Raw genomic sequence first — 27,843 nt, 5'->3', positions numbered from 1 at the left:
GTAAGTGGCCCACCGTGTGTTGCCAGTCGCCATTTAAAAAGAAGAAGAAGAAGAAGAAAAAGGAAGTGGAAAGCGAAGACAGCGAAGGCGGCATTGTCTGCAAAGTATGCGGTAAGAAGTGAGACAATACCATCACATGGTTTGATTTGAAATACATAAATGTTGTTTTTGTATCAGCGATGCAGACGAAACTCACGTCGGTGTCACGTCAGTCTCGTCCGTCGCAGTTGTGGACGTACCCGCCTTTTCATGTTAACTAGTTGCTCTGTTGATGTTTGTGTTGACTGCGTTTCATGATTATTATTATTATTATTATTACAATTCTTCACTCTTACAAACACCACCATCACCACGCGTGTCCACTTGCTGTGCACAGGTAGCGTGCGCTGTGTGCCGCCTTTCCCCCCGAGCACGATGGCCACTCAGAGAGTGCTCCCTCAGAGCAAAGAGACTCTGCTCCAGAACTACAACAAGAGACTGAAGGACGACATCCGGTCCATCCTGGACAACTTCACTGAAATCATCAAAACAGCGAAGGTGGCCCCCCCCCCCCCCCCAGATGTCCCGTCATCATATATCTCAACCGTTATGCCCCTCGTTCTTTCTCTTGCACTTTTTTGTTTTGGTTTGTCACCTGACCCCCCCCCCCCACACATGAGTTTCATGTTTTCTGCTCAAACTGTTTTCCTCCTGCAGATAGAGGACGAGACGCAGGTCTCGCGAGCAACTCAAGCAGAGCAGGACCATTATGAAATGCACGTCAGAGCAGCTAACATTGTAAGTATCAGCAGAGCACAGGCATCCAGTGTGAGTATGATGAGAGGATGGCAGTTGAGAGCGGGCGCAGGAAGAGCCAATCGTGCGTGTTGTATTTCATACTAGGACTGCAACTAACGATTATATTCATAATCGATTAATCTGTAGACTATTTTCTCGGTTAATCGATTAGTTTATGGTCCATAAAATGGGGGAAAATGTCGATCGTGTTTCCCCAAAACCTCCAGATGATGTTTTGTTTCGTCCACACCAAAGATTTTTAGTTTACTGTCATAGAGGAGCAAAGAAACCAGAAAATATTCACATTGAAGAAGCTGAAATCGGAGAATTTTGACCTTTTTTCCCCATAAAAACTACTTGAACCAATTAATCGATCATCAAAATAGTTGGCGAATACTTTAGAAATCGATTACTAATCAATTAACTGTTGCAATTCTATTTCATATCATGATAAACTTGATCAAAAGTGGTGACATACATTGAATCCGTCTGAGTAAATATGTTTAGTTTACACTAAGTGGAATGTCCACACCCAAGAGTCCATGTTTGTTAGGGTTTCATTGAATCGAGACATTATAGACATCTTTTTAATCTTTTGAAATGTCAGATCTCCACTAGAATATAAGATCAAGTTTGGATGCACTGCATGAAGTCATACTAACTGAGTCACTCCTGGAAGCTTTGGAAGCGAGAATGTTTCTAGAAATAAATAGGAACAGAGATACTGTAATCATTTATCTCGAAGCCCATGTCCTCTCTCTGTGTCGTCGTATCAGGTGCGCGCCGGCGAGTCCCTGATGAAGCTGGTGTCTGATCTCAAGCAGTTCCTGATTCTGAACGACTTCCCCTCCGTGAACGACGCCATCAGCCTCCAGAACCAGCACCTCCGCTCGTTGCAGGAAGAGTGTGACAAGAAGCTCACCTCGCTGCGCGACGAGATCGCCATCGACCTGTATGAGCTAGAGGAAGAATATTACTCGTCCAGGTACAAGTAGGCTTATACCTGTCCCCATCCCATCGCCCCCTCTTCTGTCCCATGCCCAGCACCATGTACTGTCTCACCTTTTACCATTCACCGCTGAGCCTGGGGAAGGGGTTTACTCCTGCCAACTTCTGAACCTGACACCTTTTGTGTTGGATTTGTCTCTGTCATATCCAAACTGCACCATTCATCAACACGTATCATTGCTGAGGGTCATTGCGATGGAGCTCATCTCACCAAGTGACTTTACACCGATTTGCAAGTGCCTTGACTTTTTGTCTGCTCCGTGATGTCTCATAATTAGTCAAAGTGAAGAAGACTTCAGGATTGAAGGGGTGTTCTGCTGAAAATCAGCAGTGTAAATGTATGGAGCTCTTGGAACTATAGAGGCTCAGCATGTATTTTTTTTGGCACTCATTGCAGTTTACTTAAAAAATGTCACGTGTGTGGCTTTACTGCTGCGTTAATGGTAATCAGACTTATTGGTTCCCTTGTCTGCAGTGTCCAGTAGGTTTTAGAGAGGTTTTTACAAATATTGTCTGGTACATGGGCGAGAGACGTGGTTTAGGGGAATGTAAGTAATGAGGAGTTTGTTTATAACTAATTATTTTTAAATGCACACAGCATTGTCGGGAATTATACATTACAAGAATTACACATTAAAAGAACTAAAAGTTTATCAGAGTATAGATTTTATGATTATATCATTCATTTAAGATTATTTATCTGCAATATTTAAACCATAATTATAATAGTGACGCCATATATGCTTCAATTTAAGAATCGACTGTTGGAATGGATGCTTGTTATAGAGTAAACGATAAGACACAATTGTTTGCTGTTATTTATTTGAGGTCAAATCTACCAAGACTTTTCTCTGGTAGATGTTTTCTGTAAAAGCAATTTAGAGTTAATATTTTTATTGACTCACGAGCTGTAACCATGCAAGCAGTTGTCAATCACAAATGGTGTGGTTGAACGTGTGTACCATTTTGTGCCAGCTGTTACAGTAGACCCAAATGATTAAGAAATAAAGTAGAGACAAAACACAGAAGTACTTTGTCTTGTTTTCTGTGAGAAAGTGATAAGAAGTGTCTCAGTCCTGCTCGGAGCATTCTGGGTATGGGCCTTTCTTCCTCGCTGCACTCGCTCTGCTTTCTCCACCACAAGCGACTAATACCCACTTTTGGCCATTCCTCCAAATGATACGGAGTTATTAAACACCTACATTATGCATTGACTTTTTTCCCCCAGTGCTTCTGCATAACCTCCATGCTTCTATCATGCCTTCATGTTCTTCTCCTATGTGATGGATGTGCTTATTCTGACCTGCTGCTCTTGTCTGCTTCTCTCTTTCTGTGCTGCGCTGACTCTTTGCCTCCTCCTGGTTTCTGCTCGACAAAGCTACAGTCAGTGGGACAGCACTGATCTGCCGCTGTGCGAGGTCTATCGTCAGCGAGACAGCTGGGCCTCCCCGGGCAGCAGCTGCAGTTCTACCCAGGGTGATAGAGAGGACATGGACGGACCTCCTTCACAGGAGACGAACTCCCAACAGCACCTCAACGGACACGGGACCGCCTCTATAGAGAAACCATGAGGCGGAAAATCTGACTGAAGTGACTGAAAAACATAGTGTTCAGTTTGGCTGATTTTCATTTCCTTCATACATTTATGATCTAACTTCTGATCAGTTTTGGCACCGTTTTGTATCATGGACTAAAAACTGGACCAAAAATTTGGCATTGAGTTTGTTTTCTTTTGCATATTGTAGGAACATTTAAAATGTGCATATATACATATACTAACGTAAAAAATACAATAAAAATGCAGACAGATTATTAGTGTACCTTTGCGGCACTGAAATACAGAGCCGTTATTTAATATTCTTATGTTGGACTTGACATTGGTATTGAATACAAGTGTATGTTCTTACATTCATTAAGTAAAGTTTTTGGTAATGTTTCACTTGTTTTTTTCACACCATCAAGCACTGATCAAATTAAAGAACAACTCAAATGTTGGTTTTACCTTTTTAATCAAATCAGTTTTTTAAAGCCTTGAAAAAAAAAAAATACAGGCCAAGATTTTGAATTGGACGAAAAACAAAACGCTTAACAATTCAGAGCTGGGATGCCACGGTGTTTAACATAACACATTGTGCTGCCTACAGATAATGAGCAATATAAAATATTTTCGCAGCACTGCAACGGTGTTCCATCAACATTTGTTTTGGAAAACCAATCTACAAATTATCTTTTACATCTTGATTTCTTAAAAAAACAAAAAAAACACATTAAGCAATTCATTAAGAAAAAACTTGCAACTCCTCAATATCGTCTGTTCATCTTCTTGAATTTCTCATAGTGGTAGTCATCTGTGGCCTTTTCATTGTTTGGACGTTTGCGGTAGTTTGGCGGGGGTGATGCTGTGGATTAGAAAGTAGTAATAAATCAGATTTCAGAGGATTTTGTGTTTAACTATTATACTATTCATATAAATATGTTGGAAAATGGTGCCTAAATCCAGACCGTTCATGAAAACATACACAATCTCCTCATACCTTCTGGACCTGGTTTCTCAGTGTCTCCCACACGCAGGGGCCTTGCCTTGGGCTCTTCTCTGTGTCTGTGATGCCTCTGTGGTGCATTCACATCCTCATGATAGACTGAGGGAATAAATAGCCATTATTAAACAACTGTTCGCCTTAAGACCTCACCCTTTAAACCCCAGTGTTAATATCAGGACAAAACTCACAGCGGTTGTGTTGTACGTAGTTGACAGCAATGTTGGTTGGTACAAATGATGTGCCTTGGTCTTTTTTCTTGTTCCTCTGTTCTGCCAGAAGCTTGGCTTTTGCCTCTTCCGTAAAGATGATGTTTTTAATCTTTGCACTACGGAAAAAAATCACAAACGGAGGAGCATACTTTGTCAAACTTGTCACTGCCGTGTCTTAATGTAGAATGTCTATTTGTCACATATTACATCGACAGGATTGTTTCAAAGAATCTTCTATACGCACTCAATGCCGAGATCGACCTCAGGGATCCCGCTCAGCATCTGATTGGATAACATCTCCTCGGTCTTCTTGGCAGAGTTGACTCGGATGCTCTCGGGTAGCTCGTACAGGTGGTCTTCTGCATTCTTCACCTTCACTTTCTGTTCAACTGCCTCCACCAGGCCCTTCTTCTTTTTCAGCTCTGTCTCAATATATTTCATCCTGTGAGTTGAAATATATTTCTATGAAGCACTTTGTAAACAGCTGTGCAAGTAGCCATAATAACATGTTAAATGTTGGGGATTACAATATTGTATGTTATGACATTCTAAATTTATGATAGCTTTTGCAAAGTTTTGTGTGTCTCACAAGCGGCATGCATATACATACATGTCTGCATCCTCGTCTCTTCTGTTGGTTTCAGCAGAGAAAGAGGTGCCCAGGTTGAGGTCCGTCTCATCTTCTGTCCTGCATGAGGAATGAGGCATCTGAGGTCAAACCACAATCACGTAATAACACACAGTTTGCATTCAGCAAAGACATAATAGCGCATACACAAAATGTTACATAGACTCCATCAAGATTCTTCAAGCAGTCACAGATTTACTTACATGTCCCTGTTCCTGTCTTTGATTTTCTTCATGTCTACGACCCCTCCGCTCTTCAGTTTAAACGGGTCATTCTGTGAGAAATGTTTACTTTAATAACACTGAACAAATAGCCAGTTTAACACGCAAAATCGGGTTATTAATAACCAATGAAAATTCAAGTAGGCCACTTACATCGTTTTCATTTTCTGGTGGGAGTTTCTCTCCAACTAACAAGGCGGTCACACTAAACAAAAGGGGAATATTGAATACTAATGTGTATCTCATATGTTTCAGTAAACTTCAGAGACTTGAGCTACGGCAAACAGCGGAACAAGTAACGTCACGTTGCATTCAACTTACCTGACTCCCTTCTGTCGTTGCCGCAAGGTCTGGAGCTCTTTCGCCTCTTCTACTTTTGACCTGAACGACCAAGAAATACACATAAATCCAATCGCATTGGCCACGTCCCTTGATATAATACAACTGGAGTCAAAAACGTGTGATCGTCGTGTTTCACTTGATGCACGGAGCAGTTCGCCACGTTAGCATCACGAGATGGTATTTGTGTTCACGTTTTTTGAGTTAAAAAAAAAAAAAAGGTACTCTACCTGACTTCTTCAGTGGTCTCATCTTCCTCCACATCTGACGAGTCTCTTCTCCGCCTGAAATTTTTGCCAGAAGGCATTTTTAATAACGTTTTATGTGATCCCTTAGCTGCCCACAAAATCTGGATAGCATACGGCTAGGTGAACAACTGGGGAAGTTTTCAACGAACGTACAATAATAGCGCGTCACTTCCGCAAAAAGGAAAAAAAAAACACTTCCGCTCTTCTTTTTTTAGGTAACCATAACAAACATGGCGACTTACAGACAGGTCGGCAGGTTGTTGGGTATTTCAGCAAGACTCTCGCGTCCGTAAGTTCACACGATTGTCAGTTGCGAGGCTGCGATGTCCTCACGTTTTTTTTAAAAGCTTGTATGAAAACACACACTTCTTAAGAATCGAAGTAGAGTAGTAGTAGCTATTGGTGGCTAGCTAACCAGCTAAGTCGGAGAGTGACGCAGAATGATCATTGATCATAGAGTTAATGTTTAAAAGAAACTAAATGTGTCTTTTATGTCACACTGTAGACAATTATTTCAGTATCCTAAACATCGAATTACATTAATTGCATTAAAAAATTCGTTGTGGCCTATTAATCTAAATCATCCTCACAGTCATGTGAACATCTGGACATTGTAATGTTTCCTCTGTTAGATTCTTAACTGGGCTGACTCCTTGCAAGTCACAATTCTCATGTAATTTCAAAAGTGGCTTCTCCTCAAGTTTATTTGAAATACTTGTTGTATACTTTGCCTGATCTTTTACAGCTGTCATATGCTCGTATTTTTTATGACAGACTGGATACACACTGGTGATCTAAATTAAAAACCGAATTATGTATCTTTCAATAAATGATGGTTTAGGTTTGTCGTTGTGAGGGAGATATAAGGTGTTTTATAGTCCTGATTTATCCTATTTTTTTTTAGATATGGCTCATCTAAAAAGTTCAATAAATTCACTGTGATAAAGTGGTTACAAAAAAAGTTGAGGTTAAACCTTTTTGTTAGCACTAAAACATCAGATAACTGTCTATGACAATGTTGAAAATGTTTTCCTGTCATGCATTATGGGATTTTTAAAAAATCATATTGTGCATATCTGAGTGTGTTTTAATTCCAATAATCATCACATTCTCTATTTCGCCAGATAGAATTGCTACATCAGGTAAAAGTTAATCCATCATATCAAGTGAATTTTGCACTCTCTTTTTCCAGGTCAAGACAAACACTGACTAAAGATTATAGTTTGTGCTGCATTAGTCATTGTAGGGCTACTTTACTTATCGCACCATTTAACAATTTGGATTGCTGCTTTTATCATTGTTTCCATGATCTATAAACACTGTGCCCAGAAAGTTTTGCTCACTTATATTTTGACCAGAGCTGCAACAGTTAATCGATTGATCGATGACTTATAGATTAATAAATGAATCGCCAACTATTTGGATAATCGCTTAATCGGTTAACTAGTTTTTATGGGGTAAAAATGTCAAAATTCGATGATTTCAGCTTCTTACATGTGAATGCTATCTGGTTTCTTTGCTCCTCTACGACAGTAAACTAAATCTTTTGTGTGTGTACATATCAAAACATCATGTTGGGGTTTGGGGAAACACGATCAACATTTTTCACCATATTATGATATTTTATGAACCAAACATCTAATCGATTAATCAAGAAAATAATCAAAAGATGAATCCATAATGAAAATAATCATTAGTTGCACCCTTTGATTAAAATATTGTCACACCCTGTTTGGAGAAATGAAATAGGCTTACATAGGTACTGAATATTAACATTTTTACCTTTATAAATTTGTCAATATAATTTTCACTGTAGCAACCTTTTGAATCTCTTTTTTTCATGTGCTGTCTCAGTCTTGCTGTCTGTGGATATCAGAGCGCTGGATTACACTGGCTTTCACACAACATCGGCGTCTCAAACATATGGCCACAAAACCCCCATTGGGTTGTTCCAGGTTTGTATTTCTGCAGTATACTTATGACTCTGTTGAGTTGGAGAAACCTGTGTAATAATGGCTGATGTTTTGTTCCTGTTCTTTGTGTTATGTGTGTTCAAAGGAAGGACCATGTTTGTGCAGACACAGGACACACCAAATCCAAACAGCGTAAAGTTTCTCCCTGGTCGCACAGTTCTCGAATCAGGAACTATGAATTTTGATGGCCCTCGTGACGCATTCTGCTCACCATTAGCCAGGTAAATTATTTCTTGAATACAAGATTGAATAAATGGTGATAGTTTTTTGGTTTTTTTGCATTTTGATATTGTGTAGTAGCAGGAAAAGCACAGGTTTGAATAATGATGTTGATGGTGGCTTTGTTCCCCTGTTTCACACATAGTAATGATTGCTGTACTAGTGGCCTAAGAACCCAAACAATGGTTACTCTAAAAAATTTAAAGTTTTAATTCTTGTGCGGCACAGAAACAGTGCGTTTGTGTGTACGCTGATTTGACTCACAATTGTGTCTAATCGAGGTCAAGGTTATTTTTCAACAGCTGTGAACATCAATACTGTCAACCAATTCCATATAATGACATCAGTATATTACAAAAACCCTTGATCAGTGTATAATATATGTTTAAGGCATGACTGATGATGTATACACACAGCATCTTTCTTTTTTAGTGTGATATCCGTTGACCCTTTTTCATTTTTAAAAATACATTCAGCATAAAGTCACATTTTCAAATGCATAAAAACCTCAGTGATGTTCTGTATTGTCTTAACAGACAGCTGTTTAGGGTTGATGGAGTAAAGAGTGTCTTCTTTGGCAGCGACTTTATCACCATAACAAAGGTAAAACCAGCCCGTTAATACGGTACCTCAAAGTGAAGCACTTTGTTGTGCCATTGTATGGAATAATGTGCTTTCTTTGTCCCTCTCTTTTAGGTTGATGCAAATTTGGAGTGGAATGTAATCAAACCCGATGTATTTGCTGCCATTATGGACTTTTTCACCTCTGGACTTCCTGTTGTCAATGAGGACAGCAAACCTAATGCAGATACTGGTAAAGGAAACCCTGAAGCTGCTTTCAGACATGCACTGAAGTCCTGACATTGTCCTGAACATTCTCCGGCGTTTCTCCTGCCAGCCCCCTTGTATGATTTCCAGAGAATGTCCACGTGAGCCCATGGGAGAATATAGCAGGAGAATCTCTGGAGGAGGGCGGCTGAGTGGGCATGTTGATGACTTTAAATGAAAACACTGCTTTCTGCAGTGGAGTCATCTGCGCCTCCTGCTGCTGCTCAACCCTGACACCACAGAATGCTTCGCAGATTACCCTGCTGTTTTGAACTTGTCTGACTCAGACAATCTCCTGCTTTGTTCGCCATATCTAAACGGCGAACTCCTGAAAAATGCCCAGACGCAATTCTATGGGGTTCATGTCTGAAAACAGCTTGAAATACATCAGGTAATACAGGCTATTTGAGAATGCTAAGATCTCTCCTCTTTGGTTCTCAGCGCCATCAGATGATGATGATGAAGTAGTTGCTATGATCAAAGAACTGCTGGATACTCGAATAAGGTAGCTGCTTGTGAAGATGCAATCCCCTATCAGTGCCTGTTCCCTGTCACCTACGCTCACTCATGTTGATGGTTGGTCTCGTTCCTTAGGCCAACAGTGCAGGAGGATGGAGGTGACATCCTGTATCGGGGATTTGAGGACGGCATCGTTAAACTGAAACTGCAGGGCTCCTGCACCAGCTGTCCCAGTTCCATTGTTACTTTGAAGAGTGGAATCCAAAACATGCTGCAGTTTTACGTCCCTGAAGTTGAATCAGTGGAGCAGGTTTGTTCTCCTGCCAGAGAAAGGAATTTAGCGGGGAACAGTAATTGAACTATATCTATTAAAAAAAACTTTAAGTTATCATGTTGCAATTGTTTAGGTTAGCACTCTCCCCTGTATCCAAAAGACTTTAAAAACAATTTGTAATGTAAGTGCTGTATCCTTGGATTCCTTTTAAGGATTAGATGATGTTTTCATTAGCACACACCAAGTCATTACTCACAACCCTTAGCCATTGTATTATAGAACAAACGTGCAGCTTGAAATTGTTAACCAATCTTGTGTATTTATCCACAGGTGAAGGATGAGGACGAGGAGATGGGTGCTCAAGTTTGAACTACACTGAAACTAGAACCACATGTAATAATGATGATAATAATTTACACAGTCGTCTCTCCACTGGTCATCTGCTTCTCTGTAGGCCATAGCTGCAATAAAACGAGCATTTGTACATTGTGGCCGTGTGATAGACCCTTTCGTCCTGATGTTATTAAGGACTTTGGTAGCTGGTTTATGTACAATGACAGTATTTCACAGGATATACAGGACAGAGGAGTCCAGCAGTAGAATTATTGTATTTATTATTTAGCAATTTGTCACTTGTCAAAACAGCTTTTAGGTTTAAAATACACATACAGTTCTGTATGTATGTAAATAAAATTTAATGAATTGATTTTATAACTGTGTGCCTCTGTCTCACATGACGTTTCCCTTCCTTCTCTTTTGAATGTGATGTTTTATTTATTTTGTGTGTTCCAATGCAAACATACATTATTACAACTGATGATTATCGCCGTCAGAATCCTACTATTAGCTATTGCTTTAATTAAGTAGTTTTTCCTAATTTTCCATGTAGAAATGTTGCCTATATTTGTAGACTTCGCACAGCCCTTAATACTGTGGGCAGTTTGACAGACTGGGATAGCAATCTGACACCACAGATTTAAAAAAAAAAAAAAAAAATCTGAATCTAATATATTAAATGTGGAAGTGTAGACTATACTGTAAACATAACTAGTAAATTAAGTTAAAGGTTTATTTTTTGTGGGTTTTTTTTGTTTTATACTTAGAACATATAGCATATTCCTGTCCACGCCTGGCAAATCCTTTATTTAGGGCATAGACAAATACAGGTGCATTTTTTGTTTGTAATTCTTATCGACTAAAATGATTCATGAACTAATCTAAACAATGTGGATGGATTGTTTATAAGTCCTGCACTGTAATGCTAGGCTCTAGTGCATTGTGCAGTGATGTTGGTTCTTAGCTGTCCTGCGCACGGATATGCATCCTGATGCCACGTCAGGAGTACCTGCGTCGGTAGGTGCAGCCTTGACTGACGAGGCTCTTCGACCAATCAGAAGGCGCCATGGAATAAGGCGGCTGGTTCTGATTTGGTGCGGTTCGAGGGGGGCGAAGCATATTAAGACAGGCGTTCCCGGCTCCTCGAGTAGCTGTGACTGGCAGCCAAACCGAAGACATGTGTGGTGAGTACTGATCATAGCCCACATTTATAGTATTCGTTGGGGGGTTGTGGTGCATGTCGTGCCCCAGTCGCCAGAACGCAGAGTAAATCATGTTATCATCGGTAGTCAACACTGAAGGCACGAGTCAGTTGGAATTAGCTAGGGGTGGCTAGCCCGAGTTAGCGAACGTGAGCTGGTTGTTGCCGATGCTGTCAACCACCTAAGACATGAACCAGGGAATGATTTATCTTCCGGTTCGTGCTTCTCTTTGTGAGTGTCGAGCGGCAAGTCGACCCCCGGAAAGGTCGTTCAAAACAATGCCTACCCGCTTTCTTCCTGCGTACTGACAAGAGAGCTACCGTGGTTCGCGCCGACACTACGCCAGTCGCGTAACTTTGCACTAAACCTCTTGACACTGTGGATGGTCTTGGAGTGAGAAGTGCCTCGACCAGCTCTCGGCCAACATGTCCTCGGTGTTTTGTCTGGCGCCCTCCGGATTCTCTCAGTGCCTTGAACATGGGAGCGTGTTGGATGTGCGGCGCCAGCGCCCCGGTTGTCTGTCCAACCCGGAGTCTCGGGTCTGGATGATCCGTCTCTAGTTGAGATGCTCTGCTGGTATCGGTCCCTTGTCTTCCCCTCACTTCGTGACCGATCACCGACGACTCTCTTGTCTCCCTTCGCCGTCACTCACTACTGTTGACAGTGATGACCTCACCGATCGGATGCAATAGAACATCACCTGAGACCCTCTACGCTCACATCAAGATGTCACTGTGCTCAGGCTGATGTGTGCTCATGATAAACCTATGCCTTTGATGGTCTTGTGATATATTTTTGATCAAATTTTAAAAATCCAATTGGCACTTTCCTCGGCCAGTCGCCCCTCACTGCCTCCCATCATGGCCTGCTGGTCAATGAATGAATGAATGAATGCTCTGTTGGACCAGCCCCCCCCCCCTCCACGTTTGCATTTCTGTCAGTGCTCGGCTGTGTAACAGGGCTGCATTTCATGCCACCCCGTAGCCCATTACGGTGGCACTCCTCTCAGTGGGTGAAATGGAATAATGGAATGCCGAATCAGGAAGACGGAAACCGTGGATGTCTTAAGCAGAAGTGATTTATTATAAGAGCTCAATATTGAGGAGGCATTCCGGTTCGCTACACAGATCAACCGGTTCACAGTGTTCGCCGTCCCAAGACAGACTGCCCATCCCGGGTCTCTCGAGTCATCTCGTCATCTTCCCGCGACTATGACACCTCGAGTGAGACCTCCGCTGCTCAATGAATGTTTTGGCTTGCCGTAGATGAGATGACCTTGCTTGGTGCCTGAGAAGACTCGTCTGAGGAGTTTCTCAGGGGGGGGGGTAGACAAAAACTCCTCAACAGTGGGTTGTAGGATATTGAATTGTAGTGATGCAGCTTTAAGATAGTTTTAACTTACAGTCATAGTCTATATATAGGTATCTTCGACCTGGTTACTCCTCCCAGCTCCACCTCCTCTAGGCAGGACCATTGTCTCCAAGCAGGTTCTCCTGCTGTAGAGAGCACTTATTGTTTATTCAATACTAATACTGTCACCCCTCCTGTAAGACTGGTTTCTCTCGCATAACCCACTGCGTTTTGGATATGGAACCCATTCTGTCACAAAGGTATCAGATGACCTCTTCTCCTACCTTGACATAATGTTTTCATTATTAGGTCTTGTTAGTGATTATATACTAACTCTTGATGTGATCATAATAACATGATCGTATTGACTTTTATAACTTAAAAAAAACTACCTCTTGTCCAAATGTATGTTTTCAAGCAAATTTTAAGATGGCGAATCTAAAGGGTTCTGTTTTCCACGTGCAAAGATTTTAGACTTTAATGAAGAAGAGTAGAACACAGGTTATCTTTTATGAAATCATTATGTATTAAATAAAACAATCTTATTAATACTGTTATATTGATTTCAGCTGTGATACCCAGCTATTTTCATATTTGTGTGTTAATCCACATGCATTGGCAAACAAATGCATGCATCAAGTCTTAAACATCAGCAGCCAAACAGTGCTGGATTAATAGAAAAGCAGCTGGTAGTGGGTTACACCGCTGACTTTGGTACAGAAGGTCGAGGTTTGATTCCAGGTCAGCCCGGTGTGGCCCTTGTTGCCACCTGCCTCAATGATTGTAAGTTGCTTTGGACAAAAGTGTTAGCAAAAAATGACTGTAATGTAAGTAGATGTACCAGCGTGACGGACGTTTCATTCAACCTGGACTTAGGTGCACGTCTAAGTAGAATTTTAGAGTCGAGAGTGAGGGAGAAAAAATCTTAATGAGAGAAAACGCAGCTTGAATTTTGAACTTCTCTTTTCCTCTCCCCAGGAATCTTTGCCTATCTCAACTACCAGGTGCCAAGGACTCGCCGTGATATCCTTGAGATCCTCCTCAAAGGTCTGCGTCGTCTGGAGTACAGAGGCTATGACTCAGCAGGTGACAGCAAAAAAAAAAAAATAAAACAGACTCTTGCTTGTTTATCAGGCCTTTTTCCTTCTCAGCCCCCTCACTGTCTGCCTGGTAATGCCTCTTAGTTGCACACAGTATTTACAGTCCCTCCAGTATAATGTTAATGCAGCATATGATTCCCCTTCATCAGTCGCACTTAATGATTTGTGTATTTGTTCTAAAGAAAATGTTAGGAACCCAAAGCAAGACGATGTCTAGAGCATATTCACTGTGTGTTAAGTTCATTTGCATTTCATCAACATCCTAAGGATTTTTGCATATATTCACTGAATGCAGCAGCATGTTATGTTGAAGTTCTGCTTTGACATTAGACCAGAAACATGACATGAAAAGTGGTATCAGCACCATAATAATTTACTTTATTTTAACCTGTTTACACTTAAGGAATTGATACCCCTAATTCTCTTGCTTTTTTTTAATGGTTTTTTTTCTTCTTCTTCTTTTTAGGTGTGGGAATTGACGGGGGTAACGGCAAGGAGTGGGAGTCAAATGCCAAGTCTATCCAACTGATCAAGCAAAGTGGAAAAGTGAAGGCTCTTGATGATGAGATCCACAGTAAGCTGAGCGGATGTTTGTCAGTCGTTGAGAATCAGTTCTATACCTGACGGTACCGTTGGGATGCTAAATATTGTCTATGTGAGCTTGTGTTTGTTTGACCTTTAGAACAGCAGGACATCGACCTGGATGTGGAGTTTGATGTTCACCTTGGCATCGCTCACACCCGCTGGGCCACCCACGGTGCACCAAGCCCAGTCAACAGCCATCCACACAGATCTGACAAGAGCAATGGTCAGTTGTGTAAATAGATAGAAAGCTGACTCACTTCACACAGCTAAATATTTGTCCTTGCATTTTATAACAGCTCAGTCTAGATTTTTTTCACCTGCTTTCACCCTAACCCTAACCGTAACCCTGTATCATGATATCTTAGAGTTAAGTTGAATTTCCCTGTTTTTCCAGAGTTCATTGTCATTCACAATGGAATTATCACCAACTATAAAGACCTGAGGAAATTCCTGGTATGTAAATATCTTTCAAAAACTATTCTAGTCATCACTACTCCTGTCATCTCTCTGGGACTTACACTCTCACTTCATCTTCACAGGAGAGCAAAGGCTATGACTTTGAGTCAGAGACCGACACAGAGTCCATTGCCAAGCTGGTGAAGTACATGTTTGACAACCGCGAGAGCGACGACATCAGTTTTACCACACTGGTGGAACGGGTGATCCAGCAGCTGGTAAGGACCTGCTCATGCACTCCACCTCTCCTTTTGTGATCGGCAGATAAGAAACTTTCTGATGTGTTTGTTCTTCTGACTGCCAGGAGGGAGCTTTTGCCCTGGTTTTCAAGAGTGTCCACTATCCTGGAGAGGCAGTTTGCACAAGGTAAACTACCAACGATGCTGTCGAGCTGTTGTTAGCTGTTGTAAATTGAAGTATTGTTGTTTCATTAAAATGTTGCTGTGCAGGAGAGGAAGTCCACTGCTGATTGGAGTGCGGAGTGATCACAAATTGTCTTCAGATCATATTCCTGTGCTCTATCGCTCCTGTAAGTTTCAAGTTTTTTTGTTTATAAATGTTGGGAAATGTATGTTTTAATTCTCCCACGTGATGCGTATGTATGACTGAGGCTCACTTTCCTCATCGATTTTCCTCAGCTACTAAAGACAAGAAGAGCTGCAGTGGCCTACCCAGGACAGACCAGGACACATGCCTGTTTCCTGTGGAGGAGAAAGCTGTGGAGTACTACTTTGCCTCAGATGCAAGGTAAGCAAATTCCTGTCTTTTTATTTTTCACCACATTTTACATCCTTAAAATTCTTATTGAAACATGTTTTCAACTCTGTTTGTCTCAGCTGTTAAGTGTAAATCAAATGTCTGATGTGGTTTTTGGTCTGTCTCTCTCGTCATGACAGCGCAGTGATCGAGCACACGAACCGTGTGATCTTCCTGGAGGATGACGATGTGGCTGCCGTGATGGAGGGCCGGCTGTCCATCCACAGGATGAAGCGCAGGGCTGGAGACTACCCAGCCCGTGCCATCCAGACCTTGCAGATGGAACTGCAGCAGATCATGAAGGGTGAGTCCAGGGTCGGGCTTGTTGTGTTCACATTTTCTCCCCATCATAAATTAGCCACACAAAAAAAAGCCATGTTTGAAAACTAATATTTTGTACTCTGCCTTGTAATTTGGTCCCGCACCGTGCAATTTTTGTCCTGTTATTATTCCGTAAATCTAAACGGGAGACTGCTTATATCACATTACTGGCAAGTCCAGCCCTGAGGCTATTCTTTTCATCACCCAGGTATTTACAGCCCTGCTGGATCAGTTGCACCCCAGGGAAGCCACTGTCATAAAAATTACCTAAGTCTCCCTCCCTGTGGCTGAATTGACATATACCTATTTACACCAAAATGAAAGAATATGTAAATGGTTGGTTTGAAAAAAAAATTAAATGGGTAAACACACTGAAACAGGAGATTGACTCCTTTTACATTGCCAGTAGATGAGTTTGAATTTCTGTTTGCACTGCTAGCCGTAAAGACTGATAAAACGTGTCTGTCTTGTTTCATCGGTCAATAATTCCCCTAACTAGCTTGTTTTGTCCGACCAATAGTCCAAAAAAATATTTCAGTTTCGATCGTACTGTATATGACAGAAACAAGAAGCAAATCCACAGTTTGACAAAGGACTGAAACTATTTATTGATTATCAGAATCGTTGTTTATTTATTGTCTTTTGATCGACTAATTGACTAACTCTCATTCGTCAGCTCTTAAAATTCTTTTCAAATTGGGGAAGCACCTTCACTGTCTTCCAATGTGCATGAGCCGGCACAGTAAAAGATGTGTCACTGCCACAACAATTTATTAATTCTAAGTATGTGAATGTTTCTTTTTTTCTTTTCCTCCACTGACTCTTCCTCAGTAATCCAGCAGAGGGCAGAGTTAAACTGAAGCTGGCTTCACTCGACATTCCTTTGTGGTCCTGTCATTACTCAGCCTCTCTCCTCTGTCTCACTCTCTGGAGTCTTTCTGCTGAATTACCTTATTTTCACTAACCAAATTGCTGTGATGTGCTGGCTGAAAAAAAAATGTCACTGTCATGTTTATAATTGACGGAAAAACACTATCTCCCTGATGGCTCATGTTAGTTTAGCTTCATTTAAGGGGATGACCTAACACTGTGGCTCTGCTTGTTTCAATAAAGCAACAAAAAGAAAAAACAGGAGCAACCTACATTTCCAGGAAATCCAGATTGTCATTGTGAAGATCCTGCATGAAACTGCATTTTGAGTTTTCAGGAGATTAATGTGTGTCAACAAGACACTTCTCAGTCAGCACTTACGTTTTTTCTTCTTTTTTTTTAAACTATGTTGGAACAGCTCAACTGATTTTCTGACCCTCCCACTGCAGGCAACTACAGCACCTTCATGCAGAAGGAGATATTCGAGCAGCCAGAGTCTGTGGTCAACACCATGAGAGGGAGAGTCAACTTCGACGACAACACAGGTTAGAGAGGTGTCTTATTAGTTTTCTCAGTGGAGCGTTGATACACTTGCACCAATTAATGCAGTATTTTTCCACTCTGTCCCCATTTTCTTTCTTTTATCAGGATTTTTACCTTTTAACTCAAATGCCAAAATTTGAATAACCTCTAAAGTGCATACAGTCACTTTTTCCCTTCATGCATTTTGCTCAAACATATGAAAAGGAAAACGCATGAGAACTGACTCATTTTCCCACATGTCATAATAATTTTAGCTTTTAAACAAGGATGAGCTCAATTTCAGGTTTTTGTTCTCATTGTGCATGAATGATTACATAAATGTACAAAAAATATACATGTGCAGAAGTGCCTTGTCAGGGATGTGTCAGCACCCTCACAGACTCTGAGATGGAACAATGTAATGGAGCAATATAATGAATTAGCTGTGTGGTCTGCCTTCCAGTGACACTGGGTGGACTGAAAGACCACATCAAAGAGATCCAGAGGTGTCGGCGACTTATTCTCATTGCCTGTGGCACCAGCTACCATGCCGGAGTAGCGGTGAGTAGCCGCTTGCCAAACGCTCTTCTGCTTTGATGCAAATCCACATCATGGACATGTGTCGGTTTTCGCCATCAACATCGAGTCCATAAGACCAGTATGTCTGTACTGTGGACACAGGTGTGTGAGGTTTATGGGCCAGCACATGTGCCTGACTGGTTCATCAGAATGACGCTGAGCAGTCCTCTGTTTCATTCCCAGACCCGCCAGGTCCTGGAGGAACTAACCGAGCTGCCTGTCATGGTGGAGCTGGCCAGTGACTTCTTGGACAGGAACACACCCGTCTTCCGAGATGATGTCTGCTTTTTTATCAGCCAGTCAGGTGGGGAGGCTGGTGCCATCTGCACTGTATCTAGTGCACATTCCTCATTTTTCTTCCAGTTTCCATCTAGGGGAGCCACTATTTTTCTTGTGGATCTCTAATTGTGCGCTGCGTGACTTTTAGCAACTTGTTAAGTTAAACTTCTGTTGTACAGTTGAGTTTTCTGTACCTAAACACTCTGCTGTCGCCTTTGGAATGTGTGATATTTTGTTTTTTTAGTCATATTTTCTTCTATCTGTGATATGTCTGTGGCTCGCCATGTGGTTTTTCCGTGAAGATGTTTCAAATCTAAATCCTGTAAGGTGAAAAAGCAATTTCCGAACAAACTAATGAATCTGTATCATTTTATTCTCAAGTGTTACACTGCGTAAACTGTTGTGTTTTTCCATTCCTGTGAATCCTCCAGGGGAGACTGCTGACAGCCTTTTGGCCCTGCGCTACTGTAAGGAGAGAGGGGCTCTGACTGTGGGTGTCACCAACACAGTGGGCAGCTCCATCTCCAGGGAAACCGACTGCGGAGTCCACATCAACGCTGGGCCGGAGATCGGAGTAGCTAGTACCAAGGTAAGCCATGATAACTGCAACTGTGGCTAAATCCCTTAAACTCTCATGAGTTAACTTTTCAAGGCCTCATGGTTTTTACCACTGCATACATTTATCACACATGGTCTCACAGTGACTGCAACAATAAAACCCCTTTTTTTTACTTTCCATCCTCTGATCACGGAGAATATTTACAGTGTGTCACTGACCTCACAGCAGCCAGCCTGAAGGCCCACTCAGGTCCCATGAGTCATACAGATGAATGTTGAGGGGGCATTTTCAGCTTGTCGATACAGACTTCAGCCCCAAGGGCAGGTTTTTTCTATTGGATTGTGTAACGACTTATCACAGGAATAAAAATAAATGCCAATATCAAAGACTGCTGCCATGGATTTTTCAGATAAAGCGTTAGCCTGCCCAAAATGTGATGAAACTTAGTTCCTCCTGCCCAAATTATGTAACTGTCTCTCGCACGAAATTGTGACCAATAATCCAAATGTTTTGTTTTAATTAGAAAAGAATTGATTAGTTGAAATCAAATTTGATATTCGATTTGATACATATTTTAATGTCAAAAATCAATGTTGCTGGTACGACATTGAATGTTTTCAGGTTTTAGACTGTTACTTTTAATTTAATTTGACTAATAGACGAGAAAGGGATTTTTAAGTTGTACCACTAGTTTTCATTAATGAACACCTGCCAATTGTTCAGCCAATCTCTGAAGAATGTTTGTCAGTGCTGCTGCACAAGACCCACTTGAATTGTCCCAATCTAGCACCGATGTGAATGTTGCATTAGCACATATGGCTAATTCAACAGGCCACCACGATTAGATTCTGCTGGAGTTTTTTTTTCTCTCCACAAGTGCTTACTCACTGAGGGAATTGTTTGATGTCTCGCTATGATATTATATCTTACTATGTCAAGTTCCCTGAGCGATTTGACGCTGCTATGCAAATATAGCTGATGTGAAGCTTTTGCTCAGTTGAAAAAAGCAATGCTTCCGTTTTTCTGTCATCACAGGCATTAATCCACCTACGTTCGAAGAAACCTTCCTTTTCTCTATTTTGTTTAAACTGATCCTCGAAACCAGATACAGAGCTTGAAGCAACTGTTCACCGATTTGTTGCATCATCTCGCAAATTAACTCGACACCCACTGAATGAAAGTCGTATGAAAACTTCAGGTCTGGTCCCCGCCCCTGGCGAGTTGACATTCACCTCAACTCTGATGCCACGGGGGAGTTGAAGAAGCCTGATATTCTCATCTCAACTTATGTAAAGGCAGGATACTCAGTTTTCCCTTTCTCGAAAACCAAAAGCATTTGCCAGTTTAGACTCGGAGCAGAGAAGTAGTGGAGCCCTGGCTCCAGCTATTGAGCACAGAAAGGGGAGTGGAGCAGGTTCCCCTCTGGCTAAGCCCTTGGGCCTTGGCTCAGCGACTTCTGCTCTGCTCCAAAGCCCCAGAGCCTTAAAGACGCCATTATTTACTGCTCGGCTGGCTGGGCCACACACCCTCACTCAGCCCATCCAAATTCTGCACTGCCTCGCTCTTCACATCACTGGTAACATGTATCACACCCCGCTGCTAAACGACGACAAACTCATTTGTTTGCCCTCTGTTTGTTTTTTCTGTTTAATGCTAAATTCTGGGTTTTTTTGGGGCTTTTGTTGAGTGGAAAAGAGAATCAAAAAGCCACACCAAAAGCTTTTTTTCCAGTTCATTTGGTCATATTCAGAATTTATGGTATAATTTGAGTCTTGAAAAAAAAAAATACTTTGATGCTGTCAAAAGTCAAATCCTGCTGGCTCATCAACTGACAGTGTATGGAAGAAGGCTGCCTTGTTGAATTACTTATCAGTGTCCTATGGGAATTTACAGGGTTAAGTCAGATTTTTAGTCCACAGCTGTTTCGGTTTGGGGGAAGACTGTTTGTGTTTCAGCTGTATGTTAGGGTGGTCATCACTGTAGGGTAACAGACGGCATGGTCTGCATGAAACACAATAAAGTAGGTGAAATGAGCTTTGAAAAAAACATTTCATACAGTTTACTGTATGGATTGAATAGCTCTGCCCATGAGAGCCGAAAATTCTGAGGGACTGCGGTCCGGGTGATGTCAGGGGAGGAAGAAGAAAATACCCAGTGTAAAGGTTTTACACCTATTTTCTTGGCCAACGTCACTTGCATTTCTGAGTCTGGAGGGTCCCGTGAAAGGACCTGGTTTCATTTGAACACTGATTACATCTCCCAAATGGGTATGGAAGTTCTCCAAATGTGCTGGGGGATGAGGAAACACAGAGAGACTGAGGGTGGGCTTAGATGACGACATGCATCGAGTCTCAGATGTGCTGAGGTTGCGAGCGGTGACATTTTCAGAATTGTGTGTGTGTGCGCCACGTGTTACAGCATGAGCGGTACTCGCTTGTCTGAGCTCCACTGCATGCATTTTCATGCTGGATGGCGTGTACGCAAATCTACCTCTCCTGCCATTTCTCATCTGGTGCAGATTATGAGCTGGACACAAAGTTCACTATCAAAACAGAGAGACTGCCTCTGCTGAAAGAGAGGCTAAAGCTAGGATCAGGTTGCTGCCCTGGTTCCAGTATTGTTGCAAAACAGAAAAACTACTTTTGTAATCGGGACACCACAAGCAATATTGCAATAGGGGATAATCTTGTGACCGTGTGCGCGCACATCATTGTACAGCTGTCTTATAAGTTTGTTTGTTGTTTTTAAAGCTACAGTGGTTAATATTTATAAGAACCTATTGACAGAAACTTTGTGTTCATATATGTATAATCATCTGCAACAAAGAACCAATGTTTTTTCGTCAACTTTGAATGATTTATATATATATAGTTACATGAGGTGGACCGGACCTCCGTGTAAGTCGCCATGTGTGTTACGTTGCGTTGAATTCTCAGCGCTGCCGGAAAAGGAAATGGAATTAGTGGGCGCCACCATAAAGTGTCCCCCATTGGGTGCTCAGTTGGTTGCGGTTTGTAACTTTACCACCAGATTCCCGTCAGAAAATTACAAAAATTATTCACTGGGGCGTTAAACAATGAAATTTAAATATTTGACGCAAGCTGCACAGATCTACCTCCTTTTTATATGACGCAATAACACATACTCTGCTTTTCTGTCTTTATTACTCTGCAGGCCTACACCAGCCAGTTTGTGGCCCTGATCATGTTTGCCCTGTTGATGTGCGATGACAGGATTTCAATGCAGCCCAGACGCCGTGAGATAATCCAGGGCCTGAGAGTCCTTCCAGGTAAACCAGTCCGCTGGTATTCTGCTACGTGTGAGACTGAAAATGTATAGGGATGAAAAAGCATTTCTCGCAGCATATATCAAGTAAACCAAAAGCCTGCTTCATTTTTGCTGTTTGTTTATATAAACCTCTTGGAAGAGGAAGCTAAGTGATGAGAGAGGGCTCAGATGAAGGGAAGAGTAGCTGTGGGCTGTAAGCCCTCGCATGCTGCTCTGGATCTAAAGCATATGATGGCATGTCTCTAATGGTAAACTAATGAGGACTGTCTGCTGCTCCCTGCCCAACATAATGAGCCGGCCCAGTCCAGGTCTGGCATGTGACAGCAGCTGTATGGCTGCACACCATTTTATTCAAGATTACACATAAGGTTGTTTTAATGTTTTGTGATTTCTGAAAAATAAAACTGAGTCATATCTGCTTTTCTGCCCATATTAGATCTGATTAAGGAGATCCTGGCTTTGGATGATGAGATCCAGAAGTTGGCAGTTGAGTTGTACCAGCAGAAGAGTGTCCTGATCATGGGCAGAGGCTACCATTACGCTACCTGCCTGGAAGGAGCACTGGTGAACAAATACATCCTTTTTTTTTATTTCTGTTCTTCTGCAAGAGCTATTAAAACTTCTCTTTGATACACCAGTTGTCTCTTTTAGGGATTTGTAAAAGTTAAACCAGACTGAAAGAAATATTTTACTTTTAACTGCTGCCAAAAGGTTTGGATATCTGTATGGAGTTATTTATATAGATGAGATTCCTCCTTTGATTGATACAATGATAAATAATAATAATAACCACCTCCCAAGTCTCTAAGTTTTGCTCTCTAAACTAACCATAATGACTACAATGCGAGTGTTGTTGTTTTTCATCCCGTGTAGAAAATCAAGGAGATCACATACATGCATTCAGAGGGTATCCTGGCCGGAGAGCTGAAACACGGTCCGCTGGCCCTGGTGGATAAACTCATGCCGGTCATCATGATCATAATGAGAGACCTCACTTACATCAAATGTCAGAACGCCCTGCAGCAAGTCGTCGCCCGCCAGGTAAGGCCCATACACATGCCCCCCCCCCCCCCCCCCCCCAAAAAAGAATGGAATGGATGTGATCCAGTCTTAAATATCCTGTTTCAGCACCAAACCCTGATCAACCGAGCCTATCATTGTGGAAACTGATGTTATCAGAAGTTTTACTATAAACATTTCCCCCTTTTTTTGGTGCTGTGAACCAGAACATTAGTTCAAACACATGAACACTGGGCGAACACAGCAGATTTTGCATGCTAGGTTAATTTTCATAGTCCTTTCTGTGCCACACCTCTGATCCTTCACCTCAGTATATACAAGGTTAGGGCTGGTTCAGCGTGACATCATTGCTGTCAGTAATCTATAGCAGATGTGGGTTTAAGAGGTGTGAGACTCGACTCGGGGGGAGGCAGGTACTTTCATATCGAGGTCTAATATCGCATAGATACACATTGTAATCCACATTTCCTTTGATATTTTCTTTTTTCTTTTTACAGGGCCGTCCTATTGTGATCTGTGACAAAGATGATTACGAGACCATCAAGAACTCCAGCCGCACCATCAAAGTGCCTCACTGTGTGGACTGCCTGCAGGGCATCTTGAGCGTCATACCTCTGCAGATGCTGTCCTTCCACCTGGCTGTCCTCAGAGGATACGACGTGAGTACTGTCCCTTCAGGCTCTGTGGTAACTGATAAACATAAAGTGTTTTGTTAGTTGAGATTTTTTTTTCTCAACACACGTGCCAGAAAAGAGCTATAATATCAGTTTCTTGAGTCCACATCTTTAATATCCTCACCTGCAGTCGTCATTCTGACTAAAAACCCTCAGTATCACCAATGTACCCGCAATTGCATATGCTGTACACGGGAGAGAAGCATTTTGACATTTAGCGGTGGTTTATTCAAAGGCAACTCCACCTCCGTTACAAGAGAAATGTGTATTTACACCAACAGTGGCAACGAAAGCTCAGTGTCCCTGATTATCTGGTAGAATACGTCTGTGTGTTGTTTGTTTCTTGCGGTGGTTCTCAGTGCACAAACAGTCCAGTGTTTATATGAGCCGGCCAAAGACTAACTCACTTAAACAAGTGATCTAATCTTGAGACGGAGCAAACATACCTCCGTCTGTGCACTAATTCAGACTGGTCATTGGTTAATTTTTAATGAAGACAAAAAAAGATGGAGGCAGATTACTGTTAAAGACAGGATCGGATCACAGAGCCCATATCTGCTCCCTCTCACAAATGGGCCTGGCCCCTTTTCCGATTCTGACCAATTTCCAGCCGTCAGTTGGAATCTGTCAGTGGGTTTGATATGATGACCGACAGTGGAGCGCCCACTGAGAGCGCCACAAAAACATTTTTGCTAACAACAGAGACAATGTGGATAAGACCAGGTGAATCTGCTTTGGAGGTTTTTGATGGCCCTGAGGCTACGTCACACATTTTTCGTTGAACCAAACTGCGACCCTTAATCGTGGACCTCTGAGATCAAATGATGATCTGAGTGACAGACCCATTTGCAAATGTGCGTTGCCTAGCGATGCCGGGCTACTGTCTGTTGCAACTTTGTATTATACACTGGCTTTGCTGTGTTGCAGAATGTCAAGGTCAAAGTAAACAGCTTTACTAGAGAATACAGCACAGACAATGTAGCCCAGTGTTGACGCAGCTCTTAAAGCAGTTGACTTCAGAGAGACGTCCCGACAGTGCAGCCCAGTTAGCACTTGTTTTTGTGTCAATGAGTATACACAGCCAGTGCCAAGTTGTGCTGCTGTTCTGACAGAGAAGCAAACATTTATACGCACAGTTCTTTCCACACCCCCCATGTTTGTTTTTGTTATCTTTTTTTTTTAAGTTAGTCCAAGTATCTTGCTGAGTATTTGGGAATAATAACAGCCGACATATCAGTGGCTAGCACATAATTATTTTTGATCAGAGTTTGACTGTAGCGTATACTCAACAGCTGAAGCCTCATATTACTTGTTGTCCTTCTATATGGCTGTTGTCATATAATAACAGGCAAGTAACTTTATTTCTATAGCACATTTAAAGACAGTTTAAAGTACTGTATAAAGGATATTAAATTGTAATATAAAAGCACAAAGAGAAACATGCCAACGATGACAATAAACACATTCTGGGGTGCAGAATTATAGACATTACAAGAAAGAAATAAAAAAGATCAGTTGGCAAAATGGGCCAGTGAATAAAAATGAGTCTTTAGCCTAGATTTAAAAACAGAAATCAGATGTGCTTCCTCCATCTCTAACAGCAACTGATGGCATCTGATCATTAATAGGCTTGAAAACAATTAGCAAGGTTATAAATTGGAAATTTGGATTCTAAAATGAGTACGTAGCCAATGAATGGCTGGAATTAGGGTCATATGCTCACTTGTTTTCTTTTCTTTTTTAACCTTCTTCTTGAATACAGGTGGACTGTCCAAGAAACCTGGCCAAGTCTGTGACAGTAGAGTGAAGTGCACCATTGATCACCTAACAGCAGAAGCCTGGCAGACACATACGGGGATGGAGCGCGTGTGCAGAAACCAAGAGAAGACAACGTCCCGTTTGTGTCTCGTGTCAGGGCTCTTTTAAATGCAATGTATTTCCTCTACATTCGTACATCATCTCTCTGCATATTATCGATATCTCACTGTCTAATTTTCTCAGAAATGTTTGGCATCATTGTCATATTGAAGTTGTTGTTTTTTTCGTCCATGGCGGCAGGGTCTGGGCTGGCACTGGTATATCTTCATCACTGTTTTGGGTTGTGGGAGTCTATAGTAACTGACAGCGATCATTTGGGTTTATTCACATTCGTGCTCAAAACATTTGAGCGAGTGCTCCATGTGTATTTGCCCTGATTGGCCTCTGTGGGAGCTGCTGTACAAAAAAAAAAAAAAGTTTACTGACAGAAGTTCGGTTTTAAAGACCTCTTTTACTGGCTCTGTTTTCAATAGTGCAATGATTTGTAGATAAGTTGATGTTTTTCGTTGGCAGCTACTCATAATGAAGTGTCTTTACTCCACTGAGGAAGTAAACAACAGTCTTAAATCATTCCAAACCACCGGCCATCGCTTCTTCATAATTACAGTTTTTAATAATTAGCATTTTTTGTCCACCTCTGACTCCTGGACCTTTTTTTTCTGAGCATGTACAACTTACTGCAGGAGCAGCGTCATAAGTCAAACCACAGAAAAGTGAATGAATACAAGCTGCAACAGTTAATCGAGTTGTCGATTAATCGGTTCATGTAGTTTTTATGGTAAAAATAAAAAATATATATATATATTTTCTGGTTTCTTTGCTCCTGTGACATTAAACTAAATATCTTTGGTGAATGGACAAAACAAAACATCATGGGGTTCATCTTGAGGTTTTGGGAAACACGATCGATATTTTTCACCAAACCAAACAACTCAACCATTTATCGAGAAAGTAATCGACAGATTAATTGATTATGAAAATAATTGAAAATAATACAGAATTGTGTAGAAATCTTCTTGAGTAGGTAACAAAGGCTTGTTCTTTGTTTAAATCTTGTCTCAAACTAACGCTTTGGGTCTGTTCTATTTGTTTACCAAGCCACCAACTTTACACCAGAGTGAGTTGTTTTGTTGTTCTGCTTTCACTATTTAGTGTACAAGATAGAATTTTGATACTGTAAAGCTTTTGTGTGCTCAGCATTTCTTGTATTGACTTCTGTTGCTTAACTGCTTGAAAGAGAAATCTTATTGCTCATTTCCTGGTCTGCTGTTTGCACTTAATTTAAAAAACTGAATTACAGTGTAATGAAGTTGCACCAAGTTGCCAGCCCACACCCGACCATGACTGCTGAAATATGGGACCATTTGTAGCTATTGCTTGATTCTTTTGTTTCATTTTCATTTGGAGAAAAAAAAAGTTATATTTTACAGTATTGAAATTACTCTTTTGATTTGAAATATGAATGTTAGTCTTTTGAGATGTCCTGTCAAACCCCAAATCTGTACAATGGATTTGGCAGTTGTAAACCAAAACATCTATATTCTATATGTTCTTGTAGCCACACATGTTCTAACGCTTATAGATTGAAGTAATTGGGTTTATATGCGGTCACATGGCAGTACTGTTGATGTTTATTTAGACGGATATCAGCTGTGTGTATGTGATCCCAAATGTATTTAGGAACTCAAGAAAAGAGTGATGTGTGTACACAAAGTTGTGTATAATGAAGTAATGGGAACTGCTTTTGGTTTTTTCCCCCCAAAGATATTCATCTTGCTTTTGCAATCAAGACTTAATGGATTTTTTTTTGCAATTTCTTTCCTCTGACATTGAGCTGTCACCGAGCCAGTTGAAGGGTTTGAAAACTGGACAATGCTGTTACAGGTACTTTTGTAAGTCACGTACATATGAATCAGATTTCTGGAGACACTGATAACGAATTCTACACTGAATCTTTGCGACATCCGTTTGGGTTCCTGGGGTAGTCGGGCACTATTGATTAGTGGAACTGATGCAATAAAGTGTCAAATACTTCTCGTGTGTCTGAGGTCTTTTGATAAGACGGACCCACTACCTGACGAAATGCAGGTAGAAACTTACAGTTGAGATAATAACTTTATTGGGTTAGTTTCATGTACATTATATACAAAGAGCTCAGGTGCAGGAGACTGCTGATGACAGGTCCCACAACCAGGCGGAGTGCCAGAGTGGAGTATTCGGTCAGAGTGTGCGCGGTGTGCAGCATCGCTCTGATGCAGCCACGGCGGAGACGCTGAGTGCGAGGCTCCTGCACACGCCTGACTGGGTCCAGAGGGCATGATTCAGTGTCAACAGACTTAATGACGACGACAACGAATGCGACCCAAAAAAAAAATGAAGAGGAGTCACCCTTCTGCAAGCCAAAA

At 41.5% G+C, this 27,843-nt stretch overlaps 4 protein-coding genes across 5 annotated transcripts; 3 read left to right on the top strand and 1 right to left on the bottom strand.

Annotated features, from left to right (window-relative positions):
• Nucleotides 1-31: 31 nt before the first annotated feature.
• med22 (mediator complex subunit 22) lies at nt 32-3,719 on the top strand. Of its 2 annotated transcripts, XM_035639333.2 has the most exons (5): nt 32-111; nt 377-537; nt 697-777; nt 1,554-1,762; nt 3,164-3,719. In XM_035639333.2, the coding sequence occupies exons 2-5, from the start codon at nt 415-417 to the stop codon at nt 3,354-3,356; spliced, it is 606 nt and encodes a 201-aa protein (XP_035495226.1). In that variant the 5' UTR covers nt 32-111; nt 377-414; the 3' UTR covers nt 3,357-3,719. The 2 variants fall into 2 exon arrangements, with proteins under 2 accessions (XP_035495226.1, XP_035495227.1); XM_035639334.2 differs by lacking the exon at nt 3,164-3,719 and having other exon boundaries at nt 1,554-2,810.
• A 58-nt stretch (nt 3,720-3,777) lies between these two features.
• On the bottom strand, nt 3,778-6,117 carry c19h9orf78 (chromosome 19 C9orf78 homolog). Its single transcript, XM_035639331.2, has 9 exons — nt 5,953-6,117; nt 5,705-5,764; nt 5,537-5,588; nt 5,366-5,436; nt 5,145-5,222; nt 4,779-4,976; nt 4,514-4,650; nt 4,320-4,424; nt 3,778-4,184 (listed from the first exon to the last, which is right to left on the bottom strand). The coding sequence occupies exons 1-9, from the start codon at nt 6,027-6,029 to the stop codon at nt 4,087-4,089; spliced, it is 876 nt and encodes a 291-aa protein (XP_035495224.1). The 5' UTR covers nt 6,030-6,117; the 3' UTR covers nt 3,778-4,086.
• A 19-nt stretch (nt 6,118-6,136) lies between these two features.
• On the top strand, nt 6,137-10,434 carry nfu1 (NFU1 iron-sulfur cluster scaffold homolog (S. cerevisiae)). Its single transcript, XM_035639332.2, has 8 exons — nt 6,137-6,259; nt 7,825-7,925; nt 8,029-8,164; nt 8,699-8,765; nt 8,859-8,976; nt 9,432-9,495; nt 9,585-9,759; nt 10,054-10,434. The coding sequence occupies exons 1-8, from the start codon at nt 6,201-6,203 to the stop codon at nt 10,090-10,092; spliced, it is 759 nt and encodes a 252-aa protein (XP_035495225.2). The 5' UTR covers nt 6,137-6,200; the 3' UTR covers nt 10,093-10,434.
• A 666-nt stretch (nt 10,435-11,100) lies between these two features.
• On the top strand, nt 11,101-27,472 carry gfpt1 (glutamine--fructose-6-phosphate transaminase 1). The gene is made up of 19 exons (XM_035639329.2): nt 11,101-11,243; nt 13,590-13,697; nt 14,178-14,285; nt 14,394-14,519; nt 14,691-14,749; nt 14,836-14,970; nt 15,057-15,118; nt 15,202-15,281; nt 15,391-15,499; nt 15,649-15,812; nt 17,149-17,244; nt 17,685-17,782; nt 17,984-18,104; nt 18,511-18,668; nt 21,813-21,927; nt 22,363-22,490; nt 22,800-22,967; nt 23,444-23,605; nt 25,383-27,472. Exons 1-19 carry the CDS (start codon nt 11,237-11,239, stop codon nt 25,425-25,427), a joined length of 2,049 nt encoding a protein of 682 aa, XP_035495222.1. The 5' UTR covers nt 11,101-11,236; the 3' UTR covers nt 25,428-27,472.
• Nucleotides 27,473-27,843: the final 371 nt, after the last annotated feature.

Source organism: Scophthalmus maximus, chromosome 19, assembly GCF_022379125.1.
Source record: "Scophthalmus maximus strain ysfricsl-2021 chromosome 19, ASM2237912v1, whole genome shotgun sequence".
Taxonomy (NCBI): domain Eukaryota; kingdom Metazoa; phylum Chordata; class Actinopteri; order Pleuronectiformes; family Scophthalmidae; genus Scophthalmus; species Scophthalmus maximus.
The sequence above is the reverse complement of the archived record's forward strand: the minus strand, read 5'-3'. Positions and strand labels throughout refer to the sequence as shown.

What these genes read in the sequence shown, in the direction of transcription:
- nfu1 (XM_035639332.2), top strand. Translation starts at nt 6,201, where the DNA reads ATGGCGACTTACAGACAGGTCGGCAGGTTGTTGGGTATTTCAGCAAGA. An exon ending in TTCTGCTCACCATTAGCCAG is followed by an intron (nt 8,165 to 8,698) that starts GTAAATTATTTC and finishes TTGTCTTAACAG; the next exon opens with ACAGCTGTTTAGGGTTGATG. An exon ending in CTGCTGGATACTCGAATAAG is followed by an intron (nt 9,496 to 9,584) that starts GTAGCTGCTTGT and finishes CTCGTTCCTTAG; the next exon opens with GCCAACAGTGCAGGAGGATG.
- c19h9orf78 (XM_035639331.2), bottom strand. Translation starts at nt 6,029, where the DNA reads ATGCCTTCTGGCAAAAATTTCAGGCGGAGAAGAGACTCGTCAGATGTG. An exon ending in CACCAGAAAATGAAAACGAT is followed by an intron (nt 5,437 to 5,536) that starts GTAAGTGGCCTA and finishes CATTTCTCACAG; the next exon opens with AATGACCCGTTTAAACTGAA. An exon ending in AAAGACAGGAACAGGGACAT is followed by an intron (nt 5,223 to 5,365) that starts GTAAGTAAATCT and finishes TTCCTCATGCAG; the next exon opens with GACAGAAGATGAGACGGACC.
- gfpt1 (XM_035639329.2), top strand. An exon ending in GCTACCATGCCGGAGTAGCG is followed by an intron (nt 17,783 to 17,983) that starts GTGAGTAGCCGC and finishes TTTCATTCCCAG; the next exon opens with ACCCGCCAGGTCCTGGAGGA. An exon ending in GGGCCTGAGAGTCCTTCCAG is followed by an intron (nt 21,928 to 22,362) that starts GTAAACCAGTCC and finishes TGCCCATATTAG; the next exon opens with ATCTGATTAAGGAGATCCTG.
- med22 (XM_035639333.2), top strand. Translation starts at nt 415, where the DNA reads ATGGCCACTCAGAGAGTGCTCCCTCAGAGCAAAGAGACTCTGCTCCAG. An exon ending in ACGTCAGAGCAGCTAACATT is followed by an intron (nt 778 to 1,553) that starts GTAAGTATCAGC and finishes TCGTCGTATCAG; the next exon opens with GTGCGCGCCGGCGAGTCCCT. An exon ending in GAAGAATATTACTCGTCCAG is followed by an intron (nt 1,763 to 3,163) that starts GTACAAGTAGGC and finishes TGCTCGACAAAG; the next exon opens with CTACAGTCAGTGGGACAGCA.